The 14509-nt window shown below is 45.0% G+C and overlaps 1 protein-coding gene across 13 annotated transcripts in view; it reads left to right on the top strand.

Annotated features, from left to right (window-relative positions):
• PPP6R2 (protein phosphatase 6 regulatory subunit 2) overlaps positions 1-14509 on the top strand; it is a 90592-nt gene that overhangs the window by 51396 nt on the left and 24687 nt on the right. For 11 of the 13 annotated variants that reach the window (XR_015556320.1, XM_087448664.1, XM_087448661.1 and 8 more), the window contains 2 exons: positions 6045-6231; positions 14293-14430. Coding sequence is in view for 12 of the 13 variants with exons in the window: in XM_087448664.1 (XP_087304790.1) it covers positions 6045-6231; positions 14293-14430 (325 nt within the window). In the remaining variant the exon portion in view is untranslated. Of the gene's footprint in view, positions 1-571; positions 865-6021; positions 6232-14292; positions 14431-14509 lie in introns of those variants that run through there. The other 2 variants (XM_087448665.1, XM_087448654.1) reach the window with 2 other exon arrangements.

Below are 14509 nucleotides of genomic sequence, written 5' to 3'. Positions count from 1 at the left end.
CCCGGGTGCACACCAACGCACCGCTTCTCCGGCCACGCTGAGGCCGCGTCCCACATACAGCAACTAGAAGGATGTGCAGCTATGACATACAACTTTCTACTGGGGCTTTGGGGGGGGGGAATAAATAAATAAAAAAAAAATCTTAAAAAAAAAAACTACAATGAGATATCACCTTACACCCTTCAGCTAAAATCACCAAGACAAAAAATAACAAACGGAGAGATTGTGGAGAAAAGGGAACCCTACTGGTGGGAATGCACACTAGTGCAGCCTCTATGGAAACAGTATGGAGATTCCTCAAAAAATTAAAAATAGAAATACTTTATGGGCCGGCCCCATGGCTTAGCGGTTAAGTATGTGCGCTCCACTGCTGGCGGCCCGGGTTCGGATCCCGGTTTCGCACCAACGCACTGCTTCTCTGGCCATGCTGAGACCGCGTCCCACATACAGCAACTAGAAGAATGTGCAACTATGACATACAACTATCTACCGGGGGTTTGGGGGAAAAAATAAATAAATAAAAATTATTAAAAAAAAAAATACTTTATGATCCGGCTATCCCACTGCTGGGAGTCTATCCAAAGAATCTGAAATCAACACTCCAAAGAGGCTTTTGCACCCGTATGTTCATTGCAGCATTATTCACTATAGCCAAGAAGTGGAAGCAACCCAAGTGTCCCTCGACTGATGATTGGATAAAGAAGATGTGATATATATATATACAATGGAATACTACTCAGCCATAAAAGAAGACAAAATCGTCCCATTTGCAGCAAGATGGATGGACCTGGAGGGTATTACGTTAAGCGAAATAAGCCAGAGAGAGAAAGACAAACACCGCATGATTTCACTCATATGTGGAAGGTAAACTAACACATGGACAGTGGGAACAGTTTGGTGGTTACCAGGGGTAAGGGGAAGGTTGGAAGGTGGGCACAAGGGGTGAAGGGGGTGCATTTATATGGTGACTGACAAATAATAATGTACAACTGAAATTTCACAATGTTATAAACTATTATGACGTCAATAAAAAAATAAAAATTAAAAAAATTCCTTTTTGAGAAAAGGAATAGAATGGATGGGTAGATGAGGTGATAGCTAAAGGAAGAAGTAGAGTCAAGGTTATTTTTCAAAGATGAGGGAGATACAAATAGGTATGTAGACAGGAGTTGGCAGACTTTATCTATGAAAGGTCAGATAGGAAATATTTAGGTTTATTAAACCTAAATAATAAAGACTGCTCGGCTCTGACATTGTAGTGTGAAAGCAGCCACAGACAGTGTGTGAGTGAGTGAGTAGGGCCGTGTTCCAATGGACTTGATTTACAAGAACCAGTACCTGTGCTTCTCGACACTCCAGTCGACTGCCGACCTCGGCCAGCCTGACGGTCAACAGCGTCTCCTCCAACAGCCTTCGAGCCTTTGAAGTGAAGGTGCTGCCTGCAGACGTGGCTGAGCAGCATAGCTAGTGTCACTTCACTCCTTTTGACTATAGGCTTGGTAATGGAGAAACTCTCTTTCCGAAAGTAGAGAATGTGCCCGAGCCAAGCCTGTTCAAGAGACGCTGCCCCTGGGTGGTTTGAGGTCAGGCAGCAGCCGCTATTCCTGTTTAAAGCCAGAGGCTGCTCCAGGCAGGTGACGCCTCTATGGAGCAGGCCTGGGCTGAGGAGCTGGCTACCTGGTTCAGCCCGAGAACCATGAGGTTGCTCCTGACCTTTTTCTTGAGGTTCCTGTCCAGTTTGCCTGCCGAGTTCTGGACCATTTGAGAATAAGACAAAAAAGCCTGCAGATGTCACTTTTGTTACTACTCATAAAGCTGATGTGGGAGAATGTCATTATAGCTCTGGGTGGTGGACTTCCAAATCGTAGAGTTAGAACTGCTCAGCCAGTGGGAAGCAGTGCTGGGTCAGGGCAGGAGCCCAGGAAGGACCCCCCCCCGCCCCCCCCCGCCCCCCCCAGCCCCCCGCAAAAAAAACCCTACCGGTACTAAGGGGCAGAGCAGAAAGGAGGATCACTGAACCCGGTTGCCCAGATGACCCCGCTGGGGAGCAGCAAGTCTGGGCACAGAGGGAGGCGTCAGGAGGGGGAAGGGAATCTCCTTCATCCTTGCCCTGGTAACTCCAGTGTCCACCTTCCATGTTCCAGGATTTCATCTTCCTCTTCTTTGGTTTCCTTCCTATATAGTGAATCGTGTTCTGAGTTGTACGTAGGTGGTAACGGTTGGGGGTCAGGCCTGTCTGATGATGCACTGTTCTTCTTTTGCTTGTCCCGTGTTCCTTCCATGTAGAATTCTGGACTGGACATCATTCTCCTGCAGTTTCAAGGATTCGTGGTTGTCTTTGAGTTTCCGGCCTTGCTCTTGGCAGATCTGATGCAGCAAGCCTCCCGGGCCTTTGTGTGGCCAGGTTTCTTTCCTCTAGCGGGATATTTAGGTCCTTTTCTGGAATTTCCCAATAATATGAAATTATTTCTTGGGTCAGGACAGGGGAATTCCAGAAGCAACATGGATAATCCAAGAGAGTTTTTTTTTTTTTTTTTTTTTTTATTTTTTAATAATTTTATTTATTTATTTTTCCCCCAAAGCCCCAGTAGATAGTTGTATGTCATAGTTGCACATTCTTCTAGTTGCTGTACGTGGGATGCGGCCTCAGCATGGCCGGAGAAGCAGCGCGTCTGTGTGCGCCCGGGATCCGAACCCGGGCCGCCTGCATCGGAGCACACGCACTTAACCGCTAAGCCACGGGGCCGGCCCCTCCAAGAGAGTTTTATAGTCAGAGAGTTAGGGAGAAATTAATAGATGAGTACAAAACTAAGCAAACAAAACAAGGAGAAAACCATTAACTTGGTGGGGGGGACATAGAAATAAGCAGATAAAACGAGTGAACAGGGCACTCAGAGTGAACGAGGCACTCAGCAGTCACAGTGTGTCCATGCTCGTACAAAGGAAGCACTGGGTGTCGGTGGCTTCACTTACTCTGCGAGGTGCCATGGCCCTTTGAGTCTGTGAATTCGTGGCCTTCAGCACAGGGAAGCTTCTTGTGTTCTTTCTTTGATGTTCTCCAGTCCACTTTTCTCGACTCTGTCTGGGACCCCTAACCGGCTGTTAGGCCACCTGGATTCATACTTCCCTCTTCCTATTTCTGCTCTGCATCTGAGAGGATTCTTCAAGTTTTATTTTCCTGTCCATTTATTGATTTTTAAAATTTCTACCATCATTTTTAATTTCCAAGAGGTCTTATTCTCAGCTTCCGTTTCTTGCTCATGGATACGCTTTCTCAGTGTACAGCTTTGTTGATGGTTTCCTTCTGTTCTTTGCATTCTCTTTGCTCTACGTGCCTAGTTTTCTGCTCCTGGTTGGTTTGGTCTGTACTTGTGTTCCTTTTGAGAGAGGCATTAAAGTCTGTGCAGAGTTTGGGGTCTGAGTGGGGTTTGCTCACCACTCTTCACTGTGGGCGGTAGGTGGCCGACTGCTTGGTTGGGTGATGACTAGTTGACTTTTCTCTCTGTCCCATCACTTTCTGCAGAAAAGAATCCTTCCAGCTCCCACTTGTGGGATGTAGACCTGTCAGCAACTTGAGTCAGGAAGAGGGGCTGGGGGAACCCCAATGTTCTTTTTACCAGGCCACTATTTCTGGATGGTGTTCTGTGCCTCTCTCAGCAGTGTCTGACATCCCCTAGTCGGGAGTGCTCTGGTCCTCTTTTCCAGGGAATAAACCTCCAGGTCCCATGTGATGGCAGCAAGCAGGGGGCTGGAAGTCTCAGAGGGCTGCTCTTGTGAGTTTCCAGCCAGTCTCTCCACCCTGGCCACGCTGGCCGCCATCTCCATGTCCAGGCCTCTCTGGAGCAGTGTTCCTAGTTGTGCTCCCCTCAGTGACCACCTGAGGCTCAGCTCCCCTGCTGCGCCAGGGCAATCCTGAGGCCACCCTGTCTGTCTTCTAGGCCCTGCCCAGCGTCATTTCTACTTCTCTTTTTGTGTCTTTTTTTCTTGACATTTATTTGAGTAGGAATTTGAGAGGGAATGGTGACAAGACTATATGTTTGATTTGCCATGTTTAACTGGAATTGCTGTTCCTTGTGTAAATTTTATAACCTAAAGCAGTAGCTGTTTTTTGAAGAATAATTATAAAATACTGATAAAGAAAATCTCAAGCCCTCCACCTAGATGTAACCTTAGAAGGTGCACGTTTGTTTGTATGTGGAGGCAGGATTGGTGCCTTTCCGCGTGCTCTGCAAAAGCTTCCTGAAGGAGTGGTCTGTGCTTTTCTCCGGGGCTTGAGTCTCTCCTGCCTCTTGATGTGTCTTTTCTTGTTTTTTGGAGTCTGGTGGACACACATTTGCCTGTGTGAGGCAGCGCCTCACTCTGGCCCTTGGTGCTGCTGACCTGGCCCTCCTCCCCCCGCACTCCCAACAGGCTTTCTCTGGCTCTCCCGTCCACAGTGCTGAGCCACCTTGTCTGATCCTTCTTAACAATCCCATGAGGTGGGCACTGACCACACCCCTCCCTGGGCACTGACCACACCCCTCCTCGGGCACGGGCCACACCTCTGTCTGGGCACTGGCCACACCTCTGTCTGGGCATTGACCATACCTCTGGCCACACTTCTGTCTGGGCACTGGCCACACCTCTGTCTGGGCACTGACTACACTTCTGTCTGGGCACTGGCCACACCTCTGTCTGGGCCCTGGCCACACTTCTGTCTAGGTTCCCTCTCGTGGCCTGGGCCTGCTTGTTGGACTGGGCCACCTCCTTGTGAACCTGGCAGATCCCTCACACCCAGCCTGGCCACCTGGCACTGTTTCTCTGAGCTCTAGAAGGTGCTCTTTCTTCTCTGGGCTGGTGAAGAACACCCACCCCACAAGCAGACTGAGACCTCTCCATCGCTTCCCCCTTCCACACTTGGTCGGCTGCACTGCTCTGCCAACCTATAGAGTTTCTCAAACCCAGGCACATCTAGCCAATCCACAATGACCACCTTGATATAGGCTGTGTGGGGGTCCATGTTGGTGGCTACCAGGAACAGGAAGGTCATAGTGGCTGACCTTGACCTAGGGCTTACTGTGTGCCAGGCACTGCTCTGCTTTATACACAGCCTTGTGGGGGTTGTGTTTGCACCTTCACGTTCAGATGAAGAAGCCCACAGAGAGGTTAGGCAGTGTGCCCAACGCTGCACAGTTTGTACCGTGTGGCGCCAGGTGTGCTCCAGGGCATTCAGCCCCACAGGACACTCCCACCTGGTTCCTGCCTTCTCCGGCCCCGGGCACCTCACCTGCATTTCCACATGTACCCAGGCACTGGGCATTGTTACTGGGACTGCTGTTGCGGGCTCTGTCCTGGATGCAGCAGGTTGTTCAGTAGGCATGCCTGTCTCGGGTGACGGCAGTGACCCCATGTCTGTCAGATGGTAAGGCAGGGAGCTCAGTGATGTCATGGGATTGCATGTAATGGAATAAGGATTATTTTGTACCTGATCATTTTTATCAAATGAATAGTACATCATTTACATATATTGGTATTTCTAATTAAAAACTTGCATGTATAACACCTCATAACTGCTACTGCATTGTAAGCTGCTGATGTGACATTTCTTCAGCCTAGGGACAAGCTGGATCTGTGCTTGTTGATATGTAGGGACAGGCTTCCGATGGAACAGGGAGGATGAGCATAATGGAAACTTGGCCTCCCTAACTGTGTAGTTACAGGAGGTGAGAAACCTGGCAGGTGAGTATGAGGACAGAGGCCTGGAGAGAGGGTAAGCCAAAAGACTGAGAAAAGTTGTTTAGAAAATTGAAATGGAGTCGGAAAGTGTAGGATATCGGAGTGTAGGTATGAGGAGCCAGAAAAAGGTATGTTAAAAATATTGAGCTTCTAATAGTCAAAAATGCCAATTGGTCACAGAATAATCGCATTTTTATTCTGTTCCGAGGTCTATCAATGTTTTGTTCTTACCTGTGATCTGCTTCCTAAGAGTCAGATTATTTAAGCAGTTTCCTCAGAGTTGGAGAAGTCTAATTTCACCTCCAGTTGCTTGCATTGTGCCCTTTTAGATATCCAAACACAGCCTGTGAGTTGCTGACGTGTGACGTGTCTCAGATCAATGACAGACTAGGAGGTGACGAGACTCTGCTGAACCTTCTTTATGACTTCTTGGACCATGAGCCACCTCTCAATCCTCTGCTCGCCAGCTTTTTCAGCAAGACCATTGGCAATCTCATTGCAAGAAAAACTGAACAGGTAAATAATCTGCCAAACCCACGTGGTTTGGGATGGCTGGCAAGGCTGATGCTGACACACCTTGCTGTCAGCCATTGCTGGGCAACCCGCATCATCAGGCTGTGGGGAACAGTGTTTCTGACTGTTCCATGGGACACGTGGAGCAGCGTGGGCTACTGATATGAGAGTTGGAATTTGATTAAGAAAGTGGCTTCCCAAGAGGTATTTCTACTGGCCAGCTCTGGAATAAGCAGCACTTTCTGCCATCCCTGGAGGCTGCACAGGGCCCCAAACTAGGCCAGCTCGTCCTGTCACCAGCCAGTCACAGGTGACCCAGGGACATGCCTACATCATGGCAGGAGCTCAGGACATCCACCACCATCTGTGTGGGTGGCGGGCGTCTGTGTGTAGGGCACTTACTATTTCAAAGCAAATAAAAGGAGACTTCTGGCATTAGGATTCTGTAAAGTAGAGAGTAAATTCATTTCATTCAGCTGGAGCATGGTCTTCCTTGAGTCCATACTTGCTCCTGCCTTACATTCGACCTGACATGTGCTTCATTGCCCTCCACACTAGACAGACACAGAAGTAGGGCGTGGAGCCGGCTGCATGGCCTAGTGGTTAAATTCGGCATGCTCCTCTTTGGTGGCCCGGGTTCAGTTTCCTACACCACTCATCAACAACTATGCTCTGGTGGCGACCCACATGAAAAATAGAGGAAGATTGGCATAGATGTTAGCTCAGGGCTAATCTTCCTCAGCAAAAAAAAAAGTAGGGCGTGAGGTGTAATGATGCCCTGTGCCTGTCACCAGCTTCAGCAGCCAGTCTTGGTCAGTCTTCTTTCATCTTTATCCTCTGCCTACCATCCCCAGTGGATTATTTCAAAACAAATCCCAGATATATCATTTCTTCTGTAAGTATTTCAGTATATATCTCTAAAATATAAGAACTTTTTCTTCTTTTTAATATAACTGTAGACTAGGAGGGGACAAGACTTTGCTGAGCAAATTATATTATCACACCCCAAAATATTAACCATAATTGTTTAATATTGTCAAATATCTAGTCAGGAAACAAACCAATATTTTATGTATGTGTCTGGAGCTCTGTGGAGGTGCAACCCCCAGGACAGATCATTATTCACTTGAAGAAATTCTGTTGCCATGTTGTAAATGTTCAGTGGAATGTTGTCTTTCATAGGATCATAAATTTTAGATTTACAAGGGACCTCAGAGGACTGCCTCACCTCAAATTTTTTGAACCAGGCAGAGTATGAATGAAGAATAGCAGCATCATTTCAAAATAGTTCTTGTACATCTTTTCCTATAGAACTACCATGTTCTTTCTAGCAGATGTGGTGTCTGTGGTATTGCTGCTCCAGAGTTCTGTATCAACAGTCCAGGAGTCGGCTTGTTTCCAGGTTCTGCTGTGATAGGACTGCAGTGAGTGTTTCTTCCATGTTTCCGTGAGAGGTGGGCTGTCAGGGAAAGGACCTACAGCATTTTCTTAACTCTTCATTAAAGATTGTTTCAAACGTTTATATATTAGAGACAATAGTTTATGAACCCCCATGTCTTAGTCACATAGCTTCAACAATTATCCATTCATGACCCATCTTATTTTTTCTTTTTTAAAATTTTTTTTTTTTTTTTTTGTTGAGAAAGATCAGCCCTGAGCTAACGTCCATGCTAATCCTCCTCTTTTTGCTAAGAAAGACCGGCTCTGAGCTAACATCTATTGCCAATCCTCCTCCTTTTTTCCCCCCAAAGCCCCAGTAGATAGTTGGATGTCATAGTTGCACATCCTTCTAGTTGCTGTATGTGGGACGCAGCCTCAGCATGGCCGGAGAAGTGGTGCATCGGTGTGTGCCCGGGATCCGAACCCGGGCCGACAGTAGCGGAGTGCGCGCATTTAACCGCTAAGCCATGGGGCTGGCCCAATCTTATTTTTTCTACATCCCCTATTCCCCACCCCCATCCCAGATTATTTTGAAGCAAATCCCAGATATCAAATCATTTTATAAGTAAATATTTCAGTATATGTTTCTACAGGATTAGGATTCTTTTTACAAGCATAATCACAATTCATTTTTATCACTGAGTAGTATTTCATAGTATGGTTGTACCACAGTTTGTCTTTTTTTTTTTTTGTAAAGATTTTATTTATTTATTTTCCCCCCAAAGCCCCAGTAGATAGTTGTATGTCATAGCTGCACATCCTTCTAGTTGCTGTATGTGGGACGCGGCCTCAGCATGGCCGGAGAAGCGGTGTGTTGGTGCAGGATCCGAACCCAGGCCGCCAGCAGTGGAGCGCGCACACTTAACCGCTAAGCCACGGGGCCGGCCCACCACAGTTTGTTTAACCGTTCATTTATTGAAGGACGTTTTAGTTGTTTACACTTTTTGGCTGTTACAAATCAAGCTGCTGTGAACATTTGTGTACAGTCTTTTGTGTGAATTGTTATATTTAAAGTGAATTTCTTGTAGACAACACACAGTATTTTTATCTACTCCGTCAATTTGTCTTTAATTGACAGGTTTAGGCCATTTACATTTAATTGTAATTATTAGTATACGATCATGAGTTACTTAATGATGGGGATATGTTCTGAGAAGTGTGTTGTTAGGCAATTTCATCATTGCGCGAACGTCATAGAGTATACTTAATACAAACCTAGATGGTATAGCCTACTACACACCTAGGCTGTATGGTACTAATCTTATGGGACTACCATCATATATATAATACATCATTGACCGAAACGTTGTTTTGTGGCACATGACTGTATTAGGGCCTTGTGGCTGCCATTTTATTTGTAGTTTTCTGTTTGTTCTCATTGTTTTTCATTTCTCTGTTTTCTTTTTCCTGCCTCCTGTGGGTTTACTTAACCATTTAAAAAATTCCATTTTGATTTATCTATAGTGTTTTTTAGTGTATCTCTTTGTGTAGGTTTTTTAGTGGTTGCTCTAAGTGTTACATTAGATGGTCATAACTAGGACATGTGTGTGGTCAGCTTGAATGGTAGTGAAAGTGGTTGAGCCAGTTTACAATCCCCTCAGCAGAGTATGATAGTTCCTATTGCTTCACTTCCTCACCAACTCTTTATATTATCAGTGTTTTTATTTTAGCCATTCAGTGGTTTTAATTTGCATTGGTTTTAATACAGCATGGTGGTTCCCCCCCACGACAGGTCTTTTTTTTTTTTTTTTGTGAGGAAGATCAGCCCTGAGCTAACATCTATTGCCAATCCTCCTCCTTTTTCTCCCCAAGGCCCTGGTAGATAGTTGTATGTGATAGTTGCACATCCCTCTAATTGCTGTATGTGGGGTGCGGCCTCAGCATGGCCAGACAAGCGGTGTGCCGGTGTGCGCCCGGGATCCGAACCTGGGCCGCGAGTAGCAGAGCGCGTGCACTTAACTGCTAAGCCACGGGGCCGGCCCCTACAGCATTGTGGTTTTAATTTGCATCTCCCTGGTGACTAATGAGGATGAGTACTTTTTCATATATTAATTGGCTATTTGAGTATTTTCTTTTGTGAAACCTGTTGCTTATTTTCTAGTAGGCTGTTTCTTCTCTTTTGGTTTGTAAGAATTTTCTATATTTCATGGATACAAGTCTTTTGTTGCTTTTGTGTTGCAAGCATCTTTTCCCACTCTGGCTTGCGTTTTTTTTTGTTTTTACTCTCTTGATGGTATATTTTAATGAGCAGAGGTTCTGATTTTCATGTAGTTCAGTTCCTAATTCTTTTTGTTTATGGTTGGTGGTCAGAAACCTTTGCCTACCTCCAAGTCGTGAAGATACTCTTGTGTATTAGCTATTTTAGAAGCTTAATTGTTTTACCTTTCATAGTGCTATCTACAGTCCACCTGGAACTGATTCTTGTAAATGGTGTAAGGTTGAAGTATTTTTTTTTTAATGTGGATACGCAGTTAACCCAGCACTATCTATTGATAAGGCCATTCTTTCTCAATTGCTTTACAGTGCCCCCTTTGCCATAAATCAAGCAATCACATGTGTATATGTCTGTTTCTGGACTTTGTTCTGTTGTCCTGTTTGTAATTGCACCAATAAACACTATCGTAATTGCTGTAGCTTTATAGGTTTTGATATTCAATAGAGTTAGTCTTATCCTTTTGTTTTTCTTGAAGATTGTTTTTACTGTTCTTTGCCTTTTGCGTTATTTTAGAACGAGCAAATTTTAGAATGAGTTTGTCAGTTTCCACATTCTCCCCTGCCCCCCCCGAAAAAAACCCTGCTGAAATTTTGATTAGTCTTACATTAGCTATAGATTGGGGTTGGCAAATTATGGCCCACAGCCCAAAACCAGTCTGCCACCTGTTTTTGTAAATGAAATTTTACTGAAACACAGCCACTCCCATTTATGTATATATTGTCTATGGCTGCTTTTGTGCCACAGCAACAAAGCTGAGTAGTTAGGGTTTCTTTAATTTCTCTCAACGACACGTTGTAATTCTCTGGGTAGTGGTCTTACACACCTTTCATTAGGTTTATTCTTAGGTAGTTGATATTCTCATGTTATTCTAAATAGTATCTTTTTTATTGAAAATTTTTATTTGAGATAATTGTATATTCATATGCAATTGTATAAAATAAGATGAAGAGACCCTTTGTATACTTTGCCCAGTTTCCTCCAATGGTGACATTTTGTAAAATACTGGTAAAATATCACAGCCAGGATATTGGCATTGATACAATCCCCAGATCTTATTCAGATTTCTCCAGTTTTACTTGTAGTCATTTGTGTGCATGCATGTATTAAATTCTATACAATTTATCATCTGTGTTGGTTCGTGTATTCACCATCACAGCCAAGATACTGAACAGTTCCAAAACCACAAGGATCCTATGTGTTTCCCTTATAACTACTCCCACCTTCCTCCTGCCCCTACCCCTTCATCCATCCCTAACCCCTAGCAACCATTAATCTGTTTACATTTCTAAAATTTTGTTATTTCAAATGTTATTTAAATTAAATCATACAGTATGTAGCCTTTGGGGATTGCTTTTTCAGTATAATTCCCTGTAGACTCATCCAGGTAGTTGTGGGTATCTGTAGTACAGTCCTTTTAATTGCAGAGTAGTATGCCATGGTATATATGTAACACAGTTTCTTTAACCATTCACGTGTTGAAGGATATCTGGGCTAATTCCAGTTTTTGGTGATTATCAATAAAACTGCTATTCTAATAATTTATCTTTATGTTCTTTTGTTTTTGTCTATGTCCAAGATTATATCATCTGTGATTAATGATCATTTTATTTTGTCCTTTATAATTCTTATACCTTTTATCTCTTTTTCTTGCCTTATTGCATTGGCTGGGACCTTTAGTACGATGTCAAATCGAAGTGGTGGTAGTGGGCCTCCTTGTTTTACTTATTACCTTGCAGGAAAAGCTTTCAAACATTTTATAACTAAGGATGATGTGTACTGTGGGGTTTTTATAGTTTTATCAGAGTAAGGGAATTTTTTTTTAATTATAATTTTATTTATTTATTTTTTCCCCCAAAGCCCCAGTAGATAGTTGTATGTCACAGCTGCACATCCTTCTAGTTGCTGTATGTGGGACGCGGCCTCAGCATGGCCGGAGAAGCGGTGTGTCAGTGTGTGCCCAGGATCCGAACTCGGGCCACCAGCAGTGGAGCGCACGCACTTAACCGCTAAGCCACGGGGCCGGCCCTGGGAATTTTCTTTATTCCTACTCTTTTTAGTTTATAACGAGTGGTTGTTGAAATTTATCGAATGTTTTTACTATATCTATTGAGTTGATCATAGGATTTTTCTTCTCTATTGTGTTAATAGGTAAATTCCACTGATGGGCTTTGTAACGTTAAACCAATCTTGATTTCCTGGAATACACCCAACTTGGTTGTAATATATTATGCTTTCTTTCATATTGCTGGGGCCGGCCCGGTGGTGCAAGTGGTTAAGTGCGTGCGCTCCACTGCGGCGGCCTGGGGTTTGCTGGTTTGGATCCTGGTGCGCACCGATGCACTGCTTGTCAAGCCATGCTGTGGCGGCATCCCATATAAAGTGGAGGAAGATGGGCACGGATGTTAGCCCAGGGCCGGTCTTCCTCGGCGAAAAGAGAGGAGGATTGGCAGATGTTAGCACAGGGCTGATCTCCTCACAAAAAAAAAAAAAAGGAGAAGTTTTTCATGTTGCTGAATTTTTACATCTGTGGTCATCAGTGAGATTGACTTATAATTTCCCTTTCTTGTAATGCCCTTATTTAGTTTTTAGAATCAAGGTTTTATGTCCTTATACAATGATATGGGACATATTCTCTCATTTTATGTTCCCTGGAAGATTCTATATAAGATTGGGGTTATTTTCTTTTTTTTTTAAATTTTTTATTTATTTTTTTCCCCCAGCGCCTCAGTAGATAGTTATATGTTATAGCTGCACATCCTTCTAGTTGGTGTATGTGGGACGCGGCCTCAGCATGGCCGGAGAAGCGGTGCGTCGGTGCGCGCCCGGGATCCGAACCCCGGGCCGCCAGCAGCGGAGCGGGTGCACTTAACCGCTAAGCCACGGGACCGGCCCCTGAGGTTATTTTCTTTAAATGTTTGGTAGAATTCACTAGTAAGGCCAGTAGAGGCTAGAGTTTTCTGTATAGGGAGGCTTTTGATTATAGATTTTGTTTCTTTTGATGCTCTAGAACTATTCAGATTTTCTGTTTCTTTTTGTCTGTTTAGATGTGTGTTTTTCAAAGAAATTTTTCATTTTTTAAAATTTACGTAAATTGCCGTAAAATTGTTCCTAATAACTTCTCATAATAGTTTTTCTATTTGTAGGATCTGTAGCAATGTCTCTTGTTTCATTCCTGTTATAGTTATTGGAGCCGTCTCTGTTTGTTTTTTTTTTTTTTTTGGTGAGGAAGATTGGCCCTGAGTTAACATCTGTTGCCACTCTTCCTCTTTTTGCGTGAGGAACATTGTCCCTAAGCTAACATCTGTGCCAGTCTTCCTTTATTTTGTATGTGGGACTCTGCCACAGCCTGGCTTGATGAGCAGCGTGTAGGTCCGCGCCCAGGATCCGAACCCACGAACCCCAGGCCACCGAAGCGGAGCGTGCGAACTAACCACTATGCCACCAGGCCAGCCCCATCTGTTTTGTTTTTAATCTTTCTCTCCAGGAGTTTAATCATTCTTTTCAAAGAACCCTCCTCCTCCTCACCTCTTTCCCTCTCCTCCTTGTCCGGCTGTCCCCTCTTTTCTCCTCTTCCTCCTTTCCTGCTTCCCATCTCAGCACGAATGTGGCTGAGATCCTCACAGCTGGGTGAGCCTTCTCCATGTCCTCATTGTCCCCAGTGGAGTCCTGGGTCTACCTCAGCCCAGTAGCCTGGACACGCAGGTACTCTTCTCTGGCTGAGCTGAGCTGAACTTGCAGACACGCAGCCAAGAAGGACTCCGCCCAAGCTTCTCCACCTGTGTCTCCACTCTCACCTACAGCTGCCTCCTGAGCAGCCCACTGCATCAGTGCTGTGCCACATCCCCTTGTAGCTGCCTACTTAGCTGTCACATCTTGTTGGCTGGTCACCAGCCAGCCATATATTGCCACCTCTTTTCTAAAAACCTCACCCCTCTCTCCCTTCAACCACTCGTGGGGCCTGTCAGTAAGTGGCTGTCTTCTGTGCTCTGTGCTCTCAGGTTTGAGTCCCAGGTCCAGAGGCTGTCACGAATGACCATCTCCTGGCCCAGCTCTGTTTAGGCCAGTCATTTCTGTTGGAAAAACTTAAGCCAGTGTGTATTGAATGGTCGCTGTGCACAGCAACTTGTGCTAACTCAGGATATTCGTGTCGTTAGCAGAAAGCCTCAACTGCACGGCAGACCTCCGTCAGCCCAGGGTCCTCACATGCCCCATCACCGCCTTGTAGGACTTTCCTGTGTTCACGTCTCTGCCTGTCCTTGCAGAGGTTTTTTCTTACAACTTTTTCTAGGTCTTTCCATTATTTCTGCTCAATATAATTCAAAATCTTTCTCATGAGAGTTCTTGGAGGAAGGATCTCATGGTTGTCGGGGGTCTCCCCTGCTCACTCATCAGGATGTGTTTGATTTCAGGTGATTGTGTTCTTGAAGAAGAAGGACAAGTTTATCAGCCTGGTATTGAAGCACATTGGCACCTCGGCCCTCATGGACCTGCTGCTCCGTCTCGTCAGCTGTGTGGAGCCAGCCGGGCTCCGGCAGGAGGTTTTGCACGTGAGTGTGTGGGTCCCTCCTCTCCGGAGCCACCTTCCCCTGTCTGCGTGTGTTTTGCAGATTCTCCAAGTACATAGTG

The sequence above is a fragment of the Ceratotherium simum genome, chromosome 25 (genome assembly GCF_057802395.1).
Source record: "Ceratotherium simum simum isolate JZ-2026a chromosome 25, ASM5780239v1, whole genome shotgun sequence".
Classification (NCBI taxonomy): domain Eukaryota; kingdom Metazoa; phylum Chordata; class Mammalia; order Perissodactyla; family Rhinocerotidae; genus Ceratotherium; species Ceratotherium simum.
This window is presented reverse-complemented; position numbering and strand designations above follow the sequence as displayed.